At 48.0% G+C, this 19,749-nt stretch overlaps 1 protein-coding gene across 11 annotated transcripts in view; it reads left to right on the top strand.

Moving 5' to 3' along the window:
• LOC132234884 (cytochrome P450 4F3) overlaps positions 1-19,749 on the top strand; it is a 48,519-nt gene that overhangs the window by 16,396 nt on the left and 12,374 nt on the right. Inside the window, exons 1-2 of one of the 11 annotated variants that reach the window (XM_059696416.1) lie at positions 18,699-18,719; positions 19,392-19,590. The exons of 4 other annotated variants lie outside the window; for them this stretch is intronic. In XM_059696416.1, the coding sequence (XP_059552399.1) occupies positions 19,393-19,590 (198 nt within the window). In that variant the 5' untranslated portion in view covers positions 18,699-18,719; position 19,392. Of the gene's footprint in view, positions 1-18,698; positions 18,720-18,929; positions 19,052-19,359; positions 19,591-19,749 lie in introns of those variants that run through there. 6 more of the 11 variants (XM_059696407.1, XM_059696405.1, XM_059696412.1 and 3 more) reach the window with 6 other exon arrangements.

Here is a 19,749-nt window from a genome sequence, read left to right as displayed (position 1 = left end):
TGAATTTGTGCACCAGTGGGGTCCCTCAGCCTGGCCTGCGAGATTGGGCCAAAACTGGCTCTCAGACATCTCTCGAGGGGTCCCAGATTGTGAGAGGGCGAAGGCCAGGCCGAGGGACCCCACTGGTGCAAGATCGGGTTGGGGAGAGATGAGGGAGGTTGGCCATCCAGGGAGGGACCTCTGGAGAGCTCCAGGGCGAGTCTGGCCTGTCTTGCTCAGTCCCTATCAGCGGGACCCCGGCAGCAAGCTAACCTACCGGTCATAGCGTCTGCCCCCTGTTGGTCAGTGCATGTCATAGTGAGCGGTTGAGCACCCTTAGCATATCACTAGCATATTACGCTTTGATTGGTTGAACAGATGGCCGGACACTTAGCATATTAGGTTTTTATTATATAGGATGAAGTTCAACACTTCTCTGCCCACGGTTACTAAGGCCCTTGCTGGTTCTTTCATTCCTGTCTGCTCTCACCCTAAGAGGTGTAGCTTTTTGAGGCCTCCACTATGTGAGGAGAGTCTTCTTACAATTTCCCCTCCTTATGGAATCCTGGACTTTGATTTTCTTCCCCCACCAGATAATCAAAACAGAATTTCACATTTCCCTGACTTGGGAAATGCTTCCAGAACAAAAGTATAATTGCTGTTCATGTTATCTCTAGGTTTCTATTTTCATTTAGCAGTGTCTTTATACCTCTTTACCATGTTTTCATGTCATTTACTCATTTAAGAAATTGAAAAAGTACCCAGCATTAGGAGTTGTTTTTTATTTTTTTATTTTTATTTTTTAAAAATATTTTATTGATTTTTTACAGAGAGGAAGGGAGAGAGATAGAGAGTCAGAAACACCGATGAGAGAGACACATCGATCAGCTGCCTCCTGCACATCTCCCACTGGGGATGTGCCCGCAACCCAGGTACATGCCCCTGACCGGAATCGAACCTGGGACCTTTCAGTCCGCAGGCTGACGCTCTGTCCACTGAGCCAAACCAGTTTCGGCAGGAGTTGTTTTTTAAAAAGCTGGAAGTTTGATCCAAATAACCTAGCTTGCCATGAATAGAAACAGAAAGTCTCCATTGGGATTTTAAATAGTCATGATCCAGTTATTACTTCAGGGTGATAACTGTCTTTAGGTGCATAGAGTTGCAGACCACGAAAGCCCACATCAGGATTTAAGGGAGAGGACTGCATGTCACCCCAAGATGCTGGACTTTGAGACAAATGGAGGGAGCAGGTGGATGGGGTTGACTCCCTTGGGAATGTTGCGTGTTCCTTGTATAGGAAGAATGACACACAATGGATGTTTTTGTTGTTGTTAATCTCACCTGAGGATATTTTTTCCACTGGTTTTTAGAGAGGATGGAGGAAGGAGAAGGGACACACAGAGAGAAACATCGATATGAAAGAAACACATTGGTTGGTTGCCTCCTGCAGACGCCTTGACCAGGGCTGGGATCAAGCCCACAGTCCAGGTCTGTGCCCTTGACCAGAATCAAACCCTTCAATCTGCGCCCAAAGCTCTAACCACTGAGAAAAACTGGCTAGGGCCACATTGGATTTTTAAAAAATATATATTTTATTGATTTTTTACAGAGATGAAGGGAGAGGGATAGAGAGCCAGAAACATTGATGAGAGAGAAACATTGATCAGCTGCCTCCTGCACACTCACCACTGGGGGTGTGCCCACAACCAAGGTACATGCCCTTGACTGGAATCGAACCTGGGACCCCTCAGTCTGCAGGCCATGCTCCATCCACTGAGCCAAACCGGCCAGGGTGACACATTGGATGTTTTGATAGTCAACAGGATGGACAGTGTCTGAGAGGGCTAATTGTGTCTCCTGGTATCCACTTCTACCCTCTTGGAATCCCTAGTTTTTAGCCAGGTGGATGGCAGGCTGAAGTACAGGTTATCGTTGAAAGCTTTTCTTGAAGCTGGATTGGTTCAATGGCCGTGTCCTGTCCCATATGGAGAAACCAAAGCTTATATGGTCATTCTGGAAGCCTTCCTTAAGAGAAATCTGGAACACTGTCTCTGCCCAGTCCTTCCCCCTCCTCCTCCTGCTGCTTGGAGCCTTGATGGGGTGCTGGAGCTCCATCCTGGGCCATGAGGACAGGACCACTCTTTAACGAAGGTGGAGCAGGCAGCTGGAACAGTCAGGGTCCGATGACCCTGGATCCACCACGCCCTGGTGTTGTGCTCCCAAGGTCACAACCCCAGTCTGCTATTTACTAGCTGTTTGGCTTGGGGAACATCATTTCTCTCTCTAAGCCTCAGTTCTTTTACTATCCTATAGAATAAAGAGGTAATATGCAAATTGACCATCGCTCCCTCACACAAGATGGCTACCCCCATGCGGTCAAAGATGGCCACCACAAGATGGCCAGCAGGGGAGGGCAGTTAGGGGTGACCAGGCCTGCAGGGGAGGGCAGCTAGGGGTGACCAGGATTGGCAGGGGAGGGCAGTTAGGGGAGACCAGGCCGGCAGGGGAGGGCAGTTAGGGGAGACCAGGCCGGCAGGGGAGGGCAGTTGGGAGCAACCAGGCCTGCAGGGGAGGGCAGCTAGGGGTGACCAGGATTGGCAGGGGAGGGCAGTTAGGGGTGACCAGGCCTGCAGGGGAGGGTAGTTAGGGGTAATAAGGCTGGCAGGAGAGGGCAGTTGGGGGGGACCAGGTCAGCAGGGGAGGGCTGTTGGGGGCAATTGGGTTGGCAGGGGAGGCAGTCGGGGCAATTGGGCCAGTAGGGGAGGGCAGTTGGGGGTGAATGGGCCAGCAGGGGTGTCGATCAGGCTGGCAGGGGAGTGGTTAGGGGGCAATCAGGCAGGCAGGCAGGAGAGCAGTTGGGAGCCAGCAGTCACAAATTGTGAGAGGGATCTCAGATTGGAGAGGGTGCAGGCTGGGCTGAGGGACACCCTCCCCCCCCCCCCAGTGCACGAATTTCGTGCACTGGGCCTCTAAAAATATATATATATATATGCTTAAGTGACCGTCTGACAGGTAGCTATGACACGCACTGACCACCAGAGGGCAGATGCTCAACGCAGGAGCTGCCGAGCTGCGGTGACATGGCAACTGTGGTTCTCAAGTGACACACCGAGAACCAGAGAGGAGGGAGCCCGATTCCGGGGTGCATCACCCGAGAACTGCCCTCTTACAATCCAGGACCCCTCGGGGGATGTTGGAGCCAGTTTCGGCCTGATCCCCGCTGGCCAGGCTGAGGGACCCCACCTGCCGGAGGGACCCTGCTCACTCCGCAGATGCTCTTTGAGCTCAGGCTTTGCCCCAGATGAGACCAGCCTGGGGGGGGACAGCAGGAGGTTGGCTCCAGGGCATGTCCAGCCCGTCTCGCCCAGTCCGCCCCGCCATTTCCTTTCAATGTGAACGAATCTGTGCACTGGGCATCTAGTATAACAATAGCCAGTTGATCGCCCTGTTGTGGAGATGAATAACTAAGCACAATAACACGATGGAGTCATTATCTGGTAAGTTTCGGTCCTTCCGTGAGGACTGACTTCCTCTCTTCTCTCTCTTTTTGCATCACATTCCAAAATGTGAATTATTTTAAAGTCATAACAGTGAAATTTAAGTCTTTGGAAATGTGGCAACTACTGGTAAAGAAAACTATCATTAGAAGATTCAGTAAATTTAAAATATCTGTGGTTATGTCTGAGAAATTGCAAGAGTCTTTGATGTGAAGCTGGTCTGAAGCTAGGAACTGGAAAAAGCACTTTTCTTTTTTCCCCCAGAGAGGCATGAGCTGGACTTTATTTTTGCCTAGATGTTCTGGGAAATGGAGGTCTCATGGGTCTGCAATAGTGAGAGGAAGATGGAAGGGAGGCGGATCGAGCGCTCCTCCAGCACCCGGGACAGCGGCCGCCCCAGACTTGGTCCTCTCTGGTGGGGGTGGGGGCGAGAAAGGGGGAGGTCCAGGGTACAAGTGCCAGAGCTTCCGGGCCCACAGATTGGGGGACGGAAGGCTTACTGACTGAAACAAACAAACAAAAAACCCAACAAACAACACTGCAGCATGGAATGACCAAATATTTAATATAATCGAAGCTGAAAAATCACATTTTTCCTTTGCCTTTAGAGTGCTTAATTAAAATGATTTTTCTTATTCCTATAATGATACATTTTCATGGAAGAAAATACAAATAGAAAAAGTAAGAAATAAAAATGATATTCATAGCGCTAATCCAAAAGTGGCGAAATAATCACTGTTAATATTATCTGACATGTACTTATTACGTCTTTACATGTTTAACCCTTATATAAGTAAACCCTTAATTTACATCTAGATGTATTACATTTACATGTAATCTTTGGTTTAAAAATTCCATTTCATCGGCTAACAAGAGCTCAAAGAGATGCTCAACATGACTAGTCACAAGAAAATGCAAATCAAAACCACAATGCAATTCCACTTCACACTCACTAGGGCGGAATGAATCTAAAAAAGGGAAAATAACAAGTGTTAGTGAGGATGGGGAGTAACTGAAACCCTTATCCAGTGGTTCTCAACCTTCTGGCCCTTTAAATACAGCTCCTCATGTGGTGACCCAACCATACAATTATTTTCGTTGCTACTTCATAACTGTAATGTTGCTACCGTTATGAATCATAATGTAAATATCTGATATGCAGGATGGTCTTAGGCGACCCCTGTGAAAGGGTCGTTCGACCGCCAAAGGGGTCGCGACCCACAGGTTGAGAACCGCTGCCTTATACATCGCCAGTGGGAATGTATGCAGCCACTATGGAAAACAATTTGATGATTCCTCAATAAATTTAACCTGAAATTACCATATGATCCACCAATCCCATGCCCAGGTTTATACCCAAAAGAATTGAAAATGGGTGTTAAACCCTGGCCAGGTGGCTCAGTTGGTTGGAGCGGACACTAAAAGGTGTGGTTTCAATTCCTGGTCAGGACACATACCTAAGTTTTGGGTTTGATCCTCTGTCGGGGAGCCAATGGGAGGCAACCCATTGATATTTCTCCATTGATATTTCTCTCTCACATTGATGCCTCTCTCTCTCTCTCTCTCTTCCTCTTTTTCTAAAAAATCAATAGAAACATACCTCATTGTAAAAGAGAGAGAGAGAGAGAGAGAGAAAGAAAGAGAAATTGGGTGTTGAGACAAAAGCTTGCACAGGGATGTTCATAGTGGCACCATTCACATTGGCCAAAAGTTGGCTTTTTGGGAAACAATCCAAGGATCTATCAACATATGAATGGCTAAATGAAATGTGGTACATTCACAACAAAGAATGCGGGTGAGTCAGTGGGAAAGAAAGTGCATTGCTGGTTGTCAGGGGCCGGGTGGGGCAATGAGAAGTAAGTGCTAATGGGGACGCGGTTTCCTTTTCGGGGATGAAAACACTTAGAACTACATAGCGGTGGTAGTTGCACTATATGGTGAATGTACTAAATGCACAAAATTGTATACTTTATAATGGTTAAGATGGTAAAGTTTATGGTATGTGTATTTTATCTTAAACCAAAAAGCTATTGTATCATACATTTTTGTTAGTCTGTTGTGAACATCTTTCTACAACATTAAATCATCTTTCCATGACATAACATAAATTCTTAAGTGCTAAGTATTCAAGCCATTCTTTTTTATTTCTTTCAAAAAATGGCATTATGTTAGGAAATAATTTAAAAGTTTGTTGGTGGAAATGCAGGTTGGTGCAGTCCCTGTGGAAAGCAGTATGGAGTTACATCAAAAAATTAAAAATGGCCAAAACCGGTTTGGCTCAGTGGATAGAGCGTCGGCCTGCGGACTGAAAGGTCCCAGGTTCGATTCCGGTCAAGGGCATGTACCTGGGTTGCGGGCATATCCCCAGTAGGGGATGTGCAGGAGGCAGCTGATTGATGTTTCTCTCTCATCGATGTTTCTAGCTCTCTATCTCTCTCCCTTCCTCTCTGTAAAAAAATCAATAAAATATATTTTAAAAAAAGAATAATTAAAAAAAAATTAAAAATGGAACTGCCTTATGATCCAGCCATTCCACTGCTGGGAATTTATCTGAAGAAATCTGAAACATGAATTCAAAAGAATATATGCACCCCTATGTCCATTGCAGCGTTATTTACAATAGCCAAGATTAGGAAGCAGCTGAAGTGCCCATCAGTAGATGAGTGGGTAAGACAGCTGTGGTACATTTACCCAATGGAACACCACTCTGCTGTAAAAAGCAAGAAACATTTACCCTTTGTGATAGCAGGGATGGACCTGGAGAACATTATGCTAAGTGAAATAAGCCAGTCAGAGATTTCACTCATGTGTGAAATTTAGTGAACAAACTGAATTACCAAGCAGAATAGAGAAAGACTCATAGAGACAGGCAGACAGCTCTATTGGGGGAAGGGTGTTGGGGGTGGATGGAGGGATTGAGCAGAAAAGAAAAAAGAGAGAACTCATAGACATGGACAACAGTGTGATGATTGCAGGGGGAGGGGGTGGGTGGAGGTGGAAGAGGGCATAGAAGGGATAAATGGTGATGGGGGAAAAAAATTAAAAAATTAATAAAAATAGTTCGACTCACATTCCAAGAATTCTCTTCATGCACATAGATAATGGAAGAGAGCCCTCTCAATTATACAGAGGTACTCTCAATGAAATAACATTTTTATAGCAACAGATACACATGTATTCATGTAAGATATTGGTTACAAACCTTTCATAGAACATGTATGTCCTGGCGACTCCTCGGACGCTGCAGGCTTTGGTCCTATTCATAGAGGTAGAGCACTGAGAAGGGAGAAGGTGACTCATCAGCTCCCCCAGGTGAACACTGGTTTCATCCTCACACCCGGCCTTATGGACCCAAGAGATTCACTCCCTTGCTCAAGGCCACTCAGTCAGTGAGTGATTTGGTCAGCGTGGTTTCAGAGATCTATCTTAACCTACAAGGGATGTGGTTTTCAAGGATGGTCTTAGCCTTAGGCACATCAGATCACATCAGGAACCACTCCAGGCTCACCATATGAGAGTGACAGGTGATGCCTGTATTTTAAAATGTAATATTATTGACAGGGGATACATTCACTCATGAAAAAAAAATGCACAGAGAAAAGTATCGGTACTCCAGCTGTCCTTCGCTTGCCCGGTTTCTTCTGTAGGTAACACCTGTCCTTTTTGTATATCGTTTCATAGTATGTTTACGCAAATAATGTATGTGCTTGGTTACCCTCTGCCTCATCTTAAAATTGTATGTAATTTACAAAATTTACCAAAAGTCAAATTTGCTCTCTTGGGTGCATAATCGGAGTTTTGACAAGTGCTTAGAATTGTGCAACCATCACTTACCATAGTTACCCCCAAGCCCTGGCTACCACTGATCTACTCTGCATCCCTATAGTCTGTCTTTCTTTCACTTAAAACAATGCATTTGAGATTCATTTGTGCTTCGAGTCTCCATACTTTTCTTTTATAGCTAAGTGATATTCCAGCACATGGACGAGCCACTCTTTCCCCACCAGTTGGAGGACATGGGGATTACTTTCAGTTTAGGGCTTTCATGAAAACAACAACAACAACAACGGCAACAAAACTGCTCTGAATATTTGTGTACAGGTATTTGTTGTCCTTAGAGTGGGAGGGCTGGTCATATTATATGTGTGTGTTTGCCATGAAAAGCAGCGGCCAAACTGCCATCACAGTGTCTGTGCCGTTTGAATTCCAATCCGCAAGGTGTGACAGCTGTAGCTGCTCCACACTCGGGCTCTCAGTGTTGTCGGCTTCCCCCGCGCTGTCTGGTGATGAGTCTCTGTGACTGTCCTTCGCATCTCCTAAGGGTTAAGGATGTTGAATGTTTGGTCATGTCCCTGTTCGCCAGCCATGTGTCTTCCTTAGTGAAAGGCTTGTTCAAATGTTTGCCCATTAATTTTCCTTGCATTGTTTGCCTTTTGATCATAGGATTTGGAGAGGTCTTTATATTTTCGGTAGACAAGTCTTTGGTCAGATGTGTGATTTGCAAGTCTTTTTCCCCTAGTCTGTGCCTGATCGTTACATTATCTTACTAGTACATTTCTTTCACAGTGCACATTTAAAAAAAATGCATAAGGTACAATTTATCAATATTTTATTTTTATAGATTATGCGTATGGTATTGAATATAAGAACGGTTTGTCCAACCCAAAATCACAACTATTCTCCCTACTTTTTCTCCTAAAGTTTTTAGTTGTAGATTTTACATCACTTAGTTTTATGACCCATATTCTGTTAAATTTTGCATAAGTATGAGTTATGAATTGACTCTTTTCTCACATATTGTTCTAGTATCATATATTGAAAAGACTATCCTTTGAGTATTCATTTGCCTTGCATGTTTAAAAAATCAATTGATCAATTTGGGGAGGGTCTATTTCAGGACTCTTCTGTTTCATTGATTTATATGTCTAATCTTTGACCAATACCACACTGTCATGATTACTGTAGTTTTATGGTATACTAGAGGCCCAATGCACAATATTCGTGCAAGAGTAGGCCTTCCATCCCCCACCTTCTGGCAGGCACCCGGGACCCTGGCTTCCCTCGCAACCCCGGCGAGGGAAGGATGTCCAGAAGGACGTCCGTTCTAATTAGCATATTACCCTTTTATTATTATAGATTGTTGAAAGGAGTTTTAGGGGTAAAATGGGCAAGTTTAGGAAGTTTTAGGGATTAGGGGTCCTATGGGGGAGGAAGGTATAGTTGGTTGGGGGCTTGGAGCTGCCAAAAGGCATATATTCACAGAGAACAGAAGGTGCCACAGGATAAGGGGGAACGGAAGACATCCATTCACAGGAGACAGGGACAAGCTACAGGGTATGAGGAGAGAGAGGAAACAAACTTTCACAGAGGACAGAGACTTCTACCACTGAAGGGGGAGAGGAAGAGGGGGCACCACGTGGGGTTTGAGCTTTGAAGCTGATATTCTACCAATGGGAAGGCAGCACCAAGAAACAGAGCACTGCCGCCTTTATGAACCTTAGGAAAAAGGGGCTTAGGAAAAACAGCTGCACTTGTTTCCAATAACTGTCCACCCTTTTCATCTGCCACCTTTTGTCTGTGGCTTCATTCTTTAAACCCACCTGGACAAGAACCCAGGAAAGAAACCACACTTGCATCCTGCTCAGAGAAAAACCACCGACTCATTGTGAAAGGGTGATGTGAATCCTTCAATCACATTATTTTCTTTTTAAGTTTTTTGGTTACTTTAAGTCCTTTGTATTTTCATTTAAATTTTATAATCAGTTTATCTATTTCTAGGGTTGTGATTGTAACTTATTTAAACCTAGAACAGTCTGAGGAGACTTAACATCTTAACTGTATTGAGTCTTCCAGTCCATGAACATTGTATGTCTCTTCATTAATTTGGCTCTTCTTGGATTTCTCTCACCCCTGTCTTGAAGTTTTCATTCTAGCAATAAATGCATATGTTTTGTTTTAACATATAGTTATAACTGAGAATTTCACTTTTTCTGGCATATGCTACTTTTCCACCTCCAAATCAAATATTTGCACTCAAATCTTTGCATTAGAGTTTGCTTCTGGGTGACCCAAGCTAAAACACACATGTGGGCTTGCTCTTCTAATCCCCACAGGCCTGTTGTTATTTCCTTTTTACGGAGGAGGAGTAAGAGGCTTAGAGAGGGCAAGCCACTTGCCCGAGGCCACACAACTGAAGATGGCACAGCAGGGCTTCTACCTGGGCCCTCTGACCCCAAGCCCAGTGCCTGTTCCCCTCCTGGGTCCTCCTAGTCGCTAAGGTTCAGGGGCAAAAGAGAGATGCTCACAGCCAGTAAGATCTCTGACGTGTGTACTAGAGGGACCTACAGCTCATAGCTGGTGCCCACATCCTCATTCTGCCATAAAATAAGAAAAACTTTGGCAAACACAGGCTTGGAACGGACTCTGTGTCAGGATTGTGGTTGAAGCAGTTTGCTCATGTCAACTCACCTCATTTTCACAACTCACCTGCGTCAGTTCACAGCTGGTTCTTGCACCCTGGCACCTGGGGTCCTTGTTCTTAACCACAATGTCCTCCGGCTTCTCACAGGCCTACATATTCAGTCCTACTGCATGCCAGGCATGGTGCTACGTTTTTCCTTTAAAAAATATAATTTATAATTACATACATTAGTAATTGTAATTAAGAATGCTATGCAGGCTTTCTATAAGGAAAAAAAAACAATTGGTAAATGTAGACATTAAAAAAAATTGCATCCGGCTGGTGTGGCTCAGTGGTTGAGCATCGACTCATGAACCAAGAGGTCGCCAGTTCGTTTCCCGTCAGGGCACAAGCCTAGGTTGCAAGCTAGATCCCTTAGGGCAGCGGTTCTCAACCTGTGGGTCGCGACCCCTTTGGCGGTCGAACGACCCTTTCACAGAGGTCGCCTAAGACCATCCTGCATATTATATATTTACATTACGATTCATAACAGTAGCAACGTTACAGTTATGAAGTGGCAACGAAAATAATTTTATGGTTGGGTCACAACATGAGGAACTGTATTTAAAGGGCCAGAAGGTTGAGAACCACTGCCTTAGGGGGTGTGCAGGAGGCCTCCGATCAATGATTCTCTCTCCTCATTGATGTTTCTCTCTCTCCCTCTCCCTTCCTCTCTCCGAAATCAATAAAAACATTTTTTTTAAGAAAAAAATTGTTCCTTTCTCTCCCTCTCCCATTCCAGGGATTGGAGGTGCATTTTCAGATTTTTCGGTGCCTAGACAAACATCAATGAACACCTGAATAACTGGTTTGGTCAGGATTTTCATCCCTTTGGGGAATGTAGCGGCCAGGTCCTGGCCAGGTCCATGCAGCTGTTTCAGATGAGATAAACAAAAGGTTTTAAGAAGGGGCCATTGACAAAGGCGTGGGCAGGGCCAAGGATACCATCAAGGCTAGTGCAGCAGGAGGCTGGCATCAGCTGAGGGCTGCCGCCACCCCCGGGCTAATGGGTCCAGGAAGCAAGCTGTTCCTGGAATACAGAGGGAGTAGCTGTCGCTGAACATGGAGGTAGCCTTTGGCAGAGGACAGATGTCATTTCCCTAATCCCCTCCGATTGCCTGCAGTGGCCTCCCACTGACCAGACACTATCTTACTGACTCCCAGAGGCTGCAGGTAGGTGCCCAAAGACACCTGATGTAGGCCATCGGCTCAACCTGGGTCAATGTCAGTTGCACATGTGCCCCCAGATGAGCTCCTCTGTACATGGGAGGTCCCCTTGCGAGTTGGCTAAACAGATACTCAGATGGGGAGCAAAATTCTGCATCTCCTTCTGCTCCTTTTGAGCAAACTCCTTGGGGTCCCCTCTGTTGATTTTTAAGTGAGAAGCACCCTTTTTCCTTCCACGAGGACGGTCTCTGTTGACCCTGCTGAGGTCCCCCCTTCTGAGTGGTGGGGAGTGGTCAAGCTACTTTTCAAAACTGGCCCCACCCCTGAACATCCCATTCAGAGGAAGTTGACGCCAACTATTGTGGGTCCTCAGGACTTTGCGGAAGTTTTCCTTGCACCTCATTTCCCCCCAAACCAGCTCCTTTGATCACCTGGTACCGCTGCCAAGAAGCTGACAACCACAATTTACAGACCTGGCTCTCACAGGACATGCCTTCCGGGGCGGCGTGGTTTGCCCAATTTTATGATGGCAAGTAAAGCACAGCTTCTGTTTCTGGCCTGAGTGTCAGGCCAGATTTCATCACCGCCTGGGCTCCAGCAGAGCTGGTTCCCACTTCCCTCAGACTGTGACCAAAATTGCCTCACAGTTTCTGCTTCATCTGTTTATCTCAGCACGTCTGAGGAAGGAAGCAAAAATGACACACTTCTTAGGCCACTTGATTGCCACAACCTGTGCTAAGTCTTTACAGTCCTGGTGTGGATTTGGGGCTGGGAAGGGTGATCTGTATTCACTGCTCACTCCTCCATGTCAGGCTTCTGCTTACAGATGTCCTCCTCTGGGAGGCCCTCCTGGATTGCCCCATCCAGAGCAGCCCCCTTGGTCACTTTCTAGGGCAGCCGTGGGCAAACTATGGCCCGTGGGCCGGATTCGGCCCGTTTGAAACGAATAAAACTAAAAAAAAAAAGACCGTACCCTTTTATGTAATGATGTTTACTTTGAATTTACATTAGTTCACACAAACACTCCATCCATGCTTTTGTTCCGGCCCTCCGGTCCAGTTTAGGAACCCACTGTGGCCCTCGAGTCAAAAAGTTTGCCCACCCCTGTTCTAGGGTGTCTCAGTTTGTTAATTTTCTTCATTATTGCCCCCCCAGCTGACTTGGTCTTATTTCCTGTAGGCTTCCCCCATCAGACATGAGCACCACAATCCAGAGACCTCATCTGTCTTGTTCATCCCAGGTCCTAGCACTGTGCCTCGTACAGAGTGGGTGTCCAAGTACAGTGTCCTGTTGAGGCATGAACTCCCCGGGAGGTATACATCCGCCTCTTCATTTAACGGAGGAGGACATAAGGCTCAGAGAGGACAAGCGATTTGCAGGAGGTCACGCCACAAGTGGCAGAGCTGGGATTTGAATTTGGTCTGCTGAGCCCAGAACTTGTTCCTGCCGATGTAAGAAATGTCCAATCCTGTAGAGACTTGTTAATGAGTTTATTTGAGCCAAACTGACCGAAATTCCCGGGAAGTAAAATCGCAACGGATTGAGAAAATGCTCTGGAAAATGGCAGTTTTACAGCTTATTTTATGCATTACAGTCAAAGGCGCAGGTGTAAGGAGGGTAACATGAAATCCATTGGTGGCAGGTTAAGGGGGTAGGAGAAAGCAAAGCTGAGAAATCTCTGGGATTGAATAAAAAGTAAAACAGAGAGACACATACTTCTTTTACGTTGGTAGGAACGGGATAGTTAATAATTAACATTTATAGCACGTTAAGATAGTATTTAGGGAACAAGATAACAGTCAGGGGTTCTGTGAGGGCTCTGGAAAAGAAGATCACTCTGACATTTCAAAGGTCTGTTATCTTAGAGCAAAAGACAATAGGCTCACTTAAGGCAAAGACTGATCTTTGTCAAGGAAACTGCAGGTCCTGGATGTGACTGTCTGCCACAACCTGCTTTTAGTTAGGAATTTTATGTTTATACTAGAGGCCCATGCATGCAATTCGTGCATGGGGGGTAGGGGCCTGCACCCTCTCCAATCCAGGACCCCTTGGGGGATCTCCTACTGCCTCTCGCAATCTGGGACTGCTGGCTCCAAACTGCTCACCTGCCTGCCTGCCTGATTGCCCCTAACCCCTCTGTCTGCCTGCCTGATCACCCCTAACTGCTCCCCTGCTGGCCTGATCACCCCTGTCTCTGCCTCACCCTGCACCTGGGACCCAGGCTTCCCTTCCTCTGGCTGGCCGCAGGCACCCAGGACCTGGGCTGGCTTGTCCTGGGCTGGCCGATGCCACAGGGGACTGCAGGGCAGGCGGCTTGTTCCTCTCCCGGGCTGCAGCCTGGCTGGTCCCCATTCCTCTCTCCCCAGTGTTGAGTGTCTGAGCCATTATGGCGTGAGGGCGTGATGACCATTTGCATATTAGCTCTTTATTATATAGGATCATTCTATGTGGTTACTTGGCAGCTCTGAGCTTGTAAGGTCCACCATGCAGGCCTCCCCTGAGCTTGTCAGGTTTGGTAAGTAGCCCTTTTTCGTCCGTAATCCTTTCCACTGGCTGGAAAGGAAAGGTGGAGCTCAAGCCAGCAGAGGCCTGCATGCTGATTCTGGAGACACTGCAGGCTGTGTGGCGCCATGGTGACACAAAACAGGAACTGCTCATCTGCTTTGTGTGCTAACTATGTGTCCCCCACTGTGCCAAATTCTTTAAATTTTCTTTTAAAAATTATGTTTTAGTGATAAACGTTATAACAGCTAGGTGTGTGGGGGGAAGCATTAAGGACATAGCTCATTACAAGGGCAAAGACTCCAATTCTTCCAAGTCCATTGTGATGTGTGAATTTTCTGGAAGTTTTCCATGTATCTGCAAACACGTGCACACACAGACGTTTTATATGAGGATGAGACCACTCCTCACATTTCACTTTGTCATTGAGATATCATGAACATAAAAGCTTATTTGTTTCAGGTGTACAACATAGTGATTGGATATTTGTACACATAGTAAAATGATCACTACACTAAGTCCAGTTAACATCCACCACACACAAGTCACAGAATTTTCTTCTTGTGATGAGAACTTTTAAGATTTACTGTCTTAGCAACTTTCAAATATGCAATACAGTATTGTTAACTATGCTCACCATGCTGTACATCACATGCCCAGGATTTATTTATGTTATATCTGGAAGTTTGTACCTTTTCACTCCCTTCACCCATTTCCCCCACCTCTTACCCCCCAATTCTGGCAGCCACCAATACGTTCTCGGTATCTTAGTTTGTCTTTTAGATCCCACGTATAGAATTTTGTAACATATAAGTGAGAGCATAGATAAGTCACATCGTATGGCATTTGCCTCTCTCTGTCTGGCTTATTTCACTCAGCGCAATGCCCTCAGGTCCATGCATGTGTCCCAGGCCCCTCTCACACACACCACAGAGGTGTGACCAGACAGCCCCCTGAGCCAGAGGGAGGTGGCTGTCCCCTCCTCGGTTCCTGTCTCCCGTAGGAATGAATTCAAATGAGTGACAACAGGTGATTGTGTTGCGATAAAGCCAAGTTACTAATAAAATTAAAGCGAGCAAATTTATTCAGGAAGCAAAGCAAACAAATCTAGTAAACTACATCTGAGCTGGGGCTCAGATGGGCTTTCCCCACTAGTTTGGAAAAGCGAGTCTGGTGGGAGTCCAAGGGGTTATATACCCTTCTGTCTATAGAGTTTTACGTTCCTCTGCTAGATATCCCGGTACCAGTGAGCTCTCAAGGTCTCCCCTCTTACTTGGTTATGGCTTTCCCACAATTTATGAGAAGCACCTAGTACTTTCATCTTGATGAGCCCGGAGACTGCTGGCTTCACAGTTTAGGAAGAGAAATAAAACTTGCCCCCATACCTAAGTCCCCCCAAACAGCTGACTTCTGTGTTTACTGAGACAGGCTTTTAACTCTCCCTCGTCTTTCCCTCCCCGCACCTGCCTTGGCAGTTCCTGGGTGATTTGTGCTTTGTGTTCTCTGGTCAGAGAAGGGGCATTGAGATTCCCACTCCCCTCCTGCATTCTTTAGTGAGGAGAGGTGTTTACCCATTTGCTCTCAAGTGTCCTTGCTTTGGGGAGATGATGGCTTGTTATTATTGACAAGCTTGCTGCAAGCTCCCCAAACTATTTGGCCTTGTTTAATTTTCTTGTCTCAGTTTCCCTATTCCTCTTGCTTTGGAATTTTCCTAGCTTCTCACTATCCTGTAATACATCTACCCACGGTGCCAAAAAATATTTCCTTTTTGTATATCACTTTTTTGGGGGGTAACTCCTCACTCGAGGATATTTTTCCATTGAAAAAAAAATTTTTTTTTACAGGGAGTGGAAGGGATGAGAAGAGACACAGAGAGAAAAATCGATGTGAGAAAAACTGATTGGTTGCTTCCTGCACAGGCACCCAGGGCCAGGGATCGAGCCTGCAACTGGGGTAACTGAGGTACGCGAGCCCTTAATTGGAATCGAACCTGAGACCCTTCAGTCCATAGGCTGACACTCTATCCTCTGAGCCAAACTGGCTAGGGCTTTCATATATCACTTTTTCATTTATCACTACTCTTCCTGCCTGGGTCTGATGGAACGCTTGCAATGTTGAGGATTCACCAGGCCCATTTTGCAGATATGAAGACTGAGGCTCAGAGGGGAGACTGGCTGTGCCTGAAGCTGGTCACTCATGCAAGGCCTGCCACCGCTGATCGGACACACACTTGCCCACTGTCTGAGTCTGGGAGACGGACCAGCCTCCCCCTTTCCCTGTGTGGCTCCCCTACCTCCATAGTGGCTGAGGGACATTTCAGAAGCCAGGAGACTTGTGTTATTTGGAAGCTGAGGCTTTCACCACTGGGGATGCTCCAGCCTCGTCAGGCTCAGAGTAAAGGCCCCACCTGAGGCATCCTTTCCCCTTCTATCACCCGATCCAAGAATCGAGGGAGCCCCAGACCTATAGACGCTGCCCTCATGACGGCTGCGGAGCCCTGCTGGGGTTTGGGTTCTTGGTCATGGCTCCTGAAAGTTCAACACCCACTTACAGCTTCAATTTGGGCCCAGATTCTGCGGCCCTCCTTGGCCTTTCTGAGGGCCCATTGCGTGGTTTCATAGGTTAGTGCTCTCGGCCCCAGTGTCAAAGGGACAGGAACCAATTGCCTTTATGTGGAGCCCGGCTGTCCCATTCCAGGCCTGCCCCTGGAGGCCTTCCCTCTTCATTCAGGTCTCTGCTCACCCTGACCCCTGGCCTGAGGTGGAACCCCTCCTCCAGGCACATCGCTGACCCCTGTCTGATATGTCCTGATCATCTGTTTGATCATCGCCCATCTCTCCATGAGATGTGAGCCCCTTGACACCAGGGACGATGTCTGCCGTGCTCACTGCTGTATCCCTTGTGCCTAGAATAGTGCCCAGCACATAAAAGGTGTTCAATAAGCAGATGGTTGCATAGAAAGCCCCAGGGGGTGTAGATTCCCCCCTAATTTATAACTGAAAACCGTGTGAATCAGAGAGGTAAGGCACTCCTTCCCCGTATCCCTTGTAGAACCCAGACTCGGGGGACTTAACGCCGCGTGTCTTAAAACTTGGGGTGTACACCACGCCCCAATGGGGATTCAGTTCTCAGGCAGTAATGCTGGGCCAGAACGCTAGCCTCTGCATTCCCTGTGAGCTCTGAGGCGATATGAATGGCGGAGGCCTGAGGGCCACAATTTGAGTAGCCAAGTCTTAGAGTTCGTGGTTGCAAAGCTCACTTTCTTCCCTGGATGTTTAATGAGCACCTATTATGTACCAAGCTTTGCTGTCATACTGACCTCATCTGCTGTAAGGCTGGAGCAAGCACTTCACCTCGCTGAGTCTCTGGTTCCTTTTCTGTAAAAATGGGCTCATGAGGGTAATACCGCAGGGCTGTTGGTTGCACAAGTACAGTAACAACAACAGAAATAACAATGACTAGCATCTGTGAGCCCTTCCTCTGTCCTATGTGTCTTCCATACACAGTCTCTTTTCATTATTCCCACCACCTTGGCGGGGCACTAATGAAATACCCACTTATAGACATGAGGGGCGCAGCTTACTGGTTCAGGGCACTCCCCGAAATATAGCCTGGCGCACAGTCTGTCCCCACCAGCTGTGTGACTGAGGGCAAGGCACGCAAATGGAATTCAGCCTCAGTTTCCTCCTCCATAAAACGAGAAAACAAAAGGCCAATATACCTCAAGGGCTTCAAACAGATTCAGTGGCTTATGTTCTCAAAAACCGGCGGTGGCTGCCGGCCCTGCTCTGGGCCTCTCTGCCTGACCCCCAGGGCTCTGGCCCAGACAGCTGAGGGGAGGGGGGTGCCTCACCTTGCAGGCAGGACATTGACACATAATAGGTTTACTTTATGTGGTGGACCTGATGCACAGAAGGAGCATTTTATATGAGTAGCCAGCACACAGTAGGCATGCTTTATATAGTAAGTTGAGTACTCGGTAGGCACTTTTTATGTAGAATGTCTGGCACACAGCAGGCATGCTTTACGTGGAGTGCCCTGCATGCAGTAGGTGTGCTTTATCTGGAGCTCCTGGCGCTTAGTAGGCATGCCTCATGGAGAGTGCCCAGCATACAGTAGACATGCTTTATGTACAACACTTAGCACATGGCAGACAGTATTTGTTAGAGTCCTTGACACACAGTAGATGCACTTTATATAGCACACCTGACACATAGTAGACACACTTTGTGTAGTGCAACCTGACACACAAGAAGCATGCTTTTGAAATTACCCAGTGCACAGTAGGCGCACTCTGTGGAGAGTAGCTGGCACACAGTAGATGTGCTCTGTACAGAGCACCTGGCACATACTAGGCACACTTTATGTAGAGTACCTGGCACTGAGTAGGAACGCTCTTTGAGGTGTCCAGCACACAGTAGGCATGCTTTATGTAGAATGCCCAACACACAGTAGGCACACTGTACATACAGTCTTTGGAGCAGAGTGGGTTTACTGTCCGTGGTCGACTGGTACACAGCAGCACAGGTACTAGCTGTCAGCTCGTTCCCTTCACTCCAAGTCTTTTGGGGCTCCTGATCCTTCCCTCCTTCCTGTGTAACCCTCCTCTGTCTCCCCATCAAGACCTCAGTCACCATCCCACGTGGAAGACTGATCCCAGGGGGGCCGGCTCAGCCATCATTCAGAGCGAGGGCAGGGTTACACTCATTCGGCGTCTCCCAGCCTGCCCTGCCCTGTCAGGACCCCTCAGACTTGCCCTCTCGCCTCCTGGTGCCCTCTCCCCTCTGGGTCCTTCCTGCCCGGAATCTGCTGGGAAGCTCCCAGCCAGGCTGTTTGCCGGTTTCTCTTCACAGCAGGCGGGTCTCAGTCCAGGCCCCGGGCTGCTTGGAGGCAGGACTGTAACTCCTGTCAGGCTGTGCGCCCGGAGGCCAGGGGCTTTTGCCTCTGAGTTCCATGGCTCTGAGCCAATAAACTGTGCAGGGCAAGCTCTGGGCTGAGAACCTGTGCATGACAAGCTTGGAGTGAGCAGCTTGCCAGAGGTTTGGGACAAGGCTCACCTGGCAACTCAACAGTCAAGTTCAAGCTTTTACCCGCCACACCCTGGTCTCGGGAGGGTAGGGGAGGCAGTAAACTTGGAGGCCCAGAGTCATCTTTGCCTACCCCCCAACCTACCCTTGACCCCCCGGGGGGTGCTGAGTCCTGAGGATCCAGTGTCCACACTGTGTGACCCTGAGCTAGTTCTAGGCCTATAGTGACAACACCCTCTATCTGGGCCAGTGCCAATTGGGGTGGAGGCAAGCAGGTGTTTGGGGATTGGTTGGTTTAGCCCAGCCTCTCCTGGCCTGGCCTCCCCTAGGTCAGAAACCAGGGGCAAAGGCTTCCCAGGAGGAGGGGAGAGGAGGTTGTGTGGAACTAGCTGCTCCAGACAGAAGGTGCCAGTCTCGGGGTCAGGGAGCTGAGGGTCCTGGTCCAGGGTGGGGAGAGGTGTTGCTCAAGGCTGGGGTGGCTCCAGGGAGTGGAGCTGGCCTGGGAGTTGGGTGGATAACAGTGGGTAATGTAACTGTCTCTCCCTCTCTCCCTCTGGCTCTTCCTCTGTATTTCCCCGGGTGTCCCTTCCCTCCTGAGCCCCCATTCACCCATCCCTGAGCCCTCCCTGTCCTGTCCCACCTGGCCCTCCCTGACCCGATTGCACACACCTTCTCCCTCTGCCAGCTGGTCTCTGCCTCTGAGCACCCCCTTACCGCCCCGTCCTAGGCCCCAGGAGCTCACCCTCTGCTGCCCTGCAGGATGCTGCAGCTGAGCCTGTCCTGGCTGGGCCTGGGGCCGCTGGCAGCCTCCCCGTGGCCACTCCTGCTGCTGCTGGGAGCCTCCTGGCTCCTGGCCCGCGTCCTGGCCTGGATCTATACCATCTATGACAACTCTGGCCGCCTCCGATGTTTCCCGCAGCCCCCAAAGCGGAACTGGTTTTGGGGTCACCTGGGCATGGTGAGTGTGGGCGGCAAAGTGAGTCTTGGGTATTAGGGTAGATGGACTCCCCAAGGGGTTGGCAATGGGGCTTAGGGGTTGGGCTAGGGTTTGGACAGCAGAGAAGTGAAGTGAGGGGGGGTCAAGGGGAACCCCTCTTTTCTCACTCATTCCTCCACC

Source organism: Myotis daubentonii, chromosome 5, assembly GCF_963259705.1.
Source record: "Myotis daubentonii chromosome 5, mMyoDau2.1, whole genome shotgun sequence".
Taxonomy (NCBI): Eukaryota; Metazoa; Chordata; class Mammalia; order Chiroptera; family Vespertilionidae; genus Myotis; species Myotis daubentonii.
This window is presented reverse-complemented; position numbering and strand designations above follow the sequence as displayed.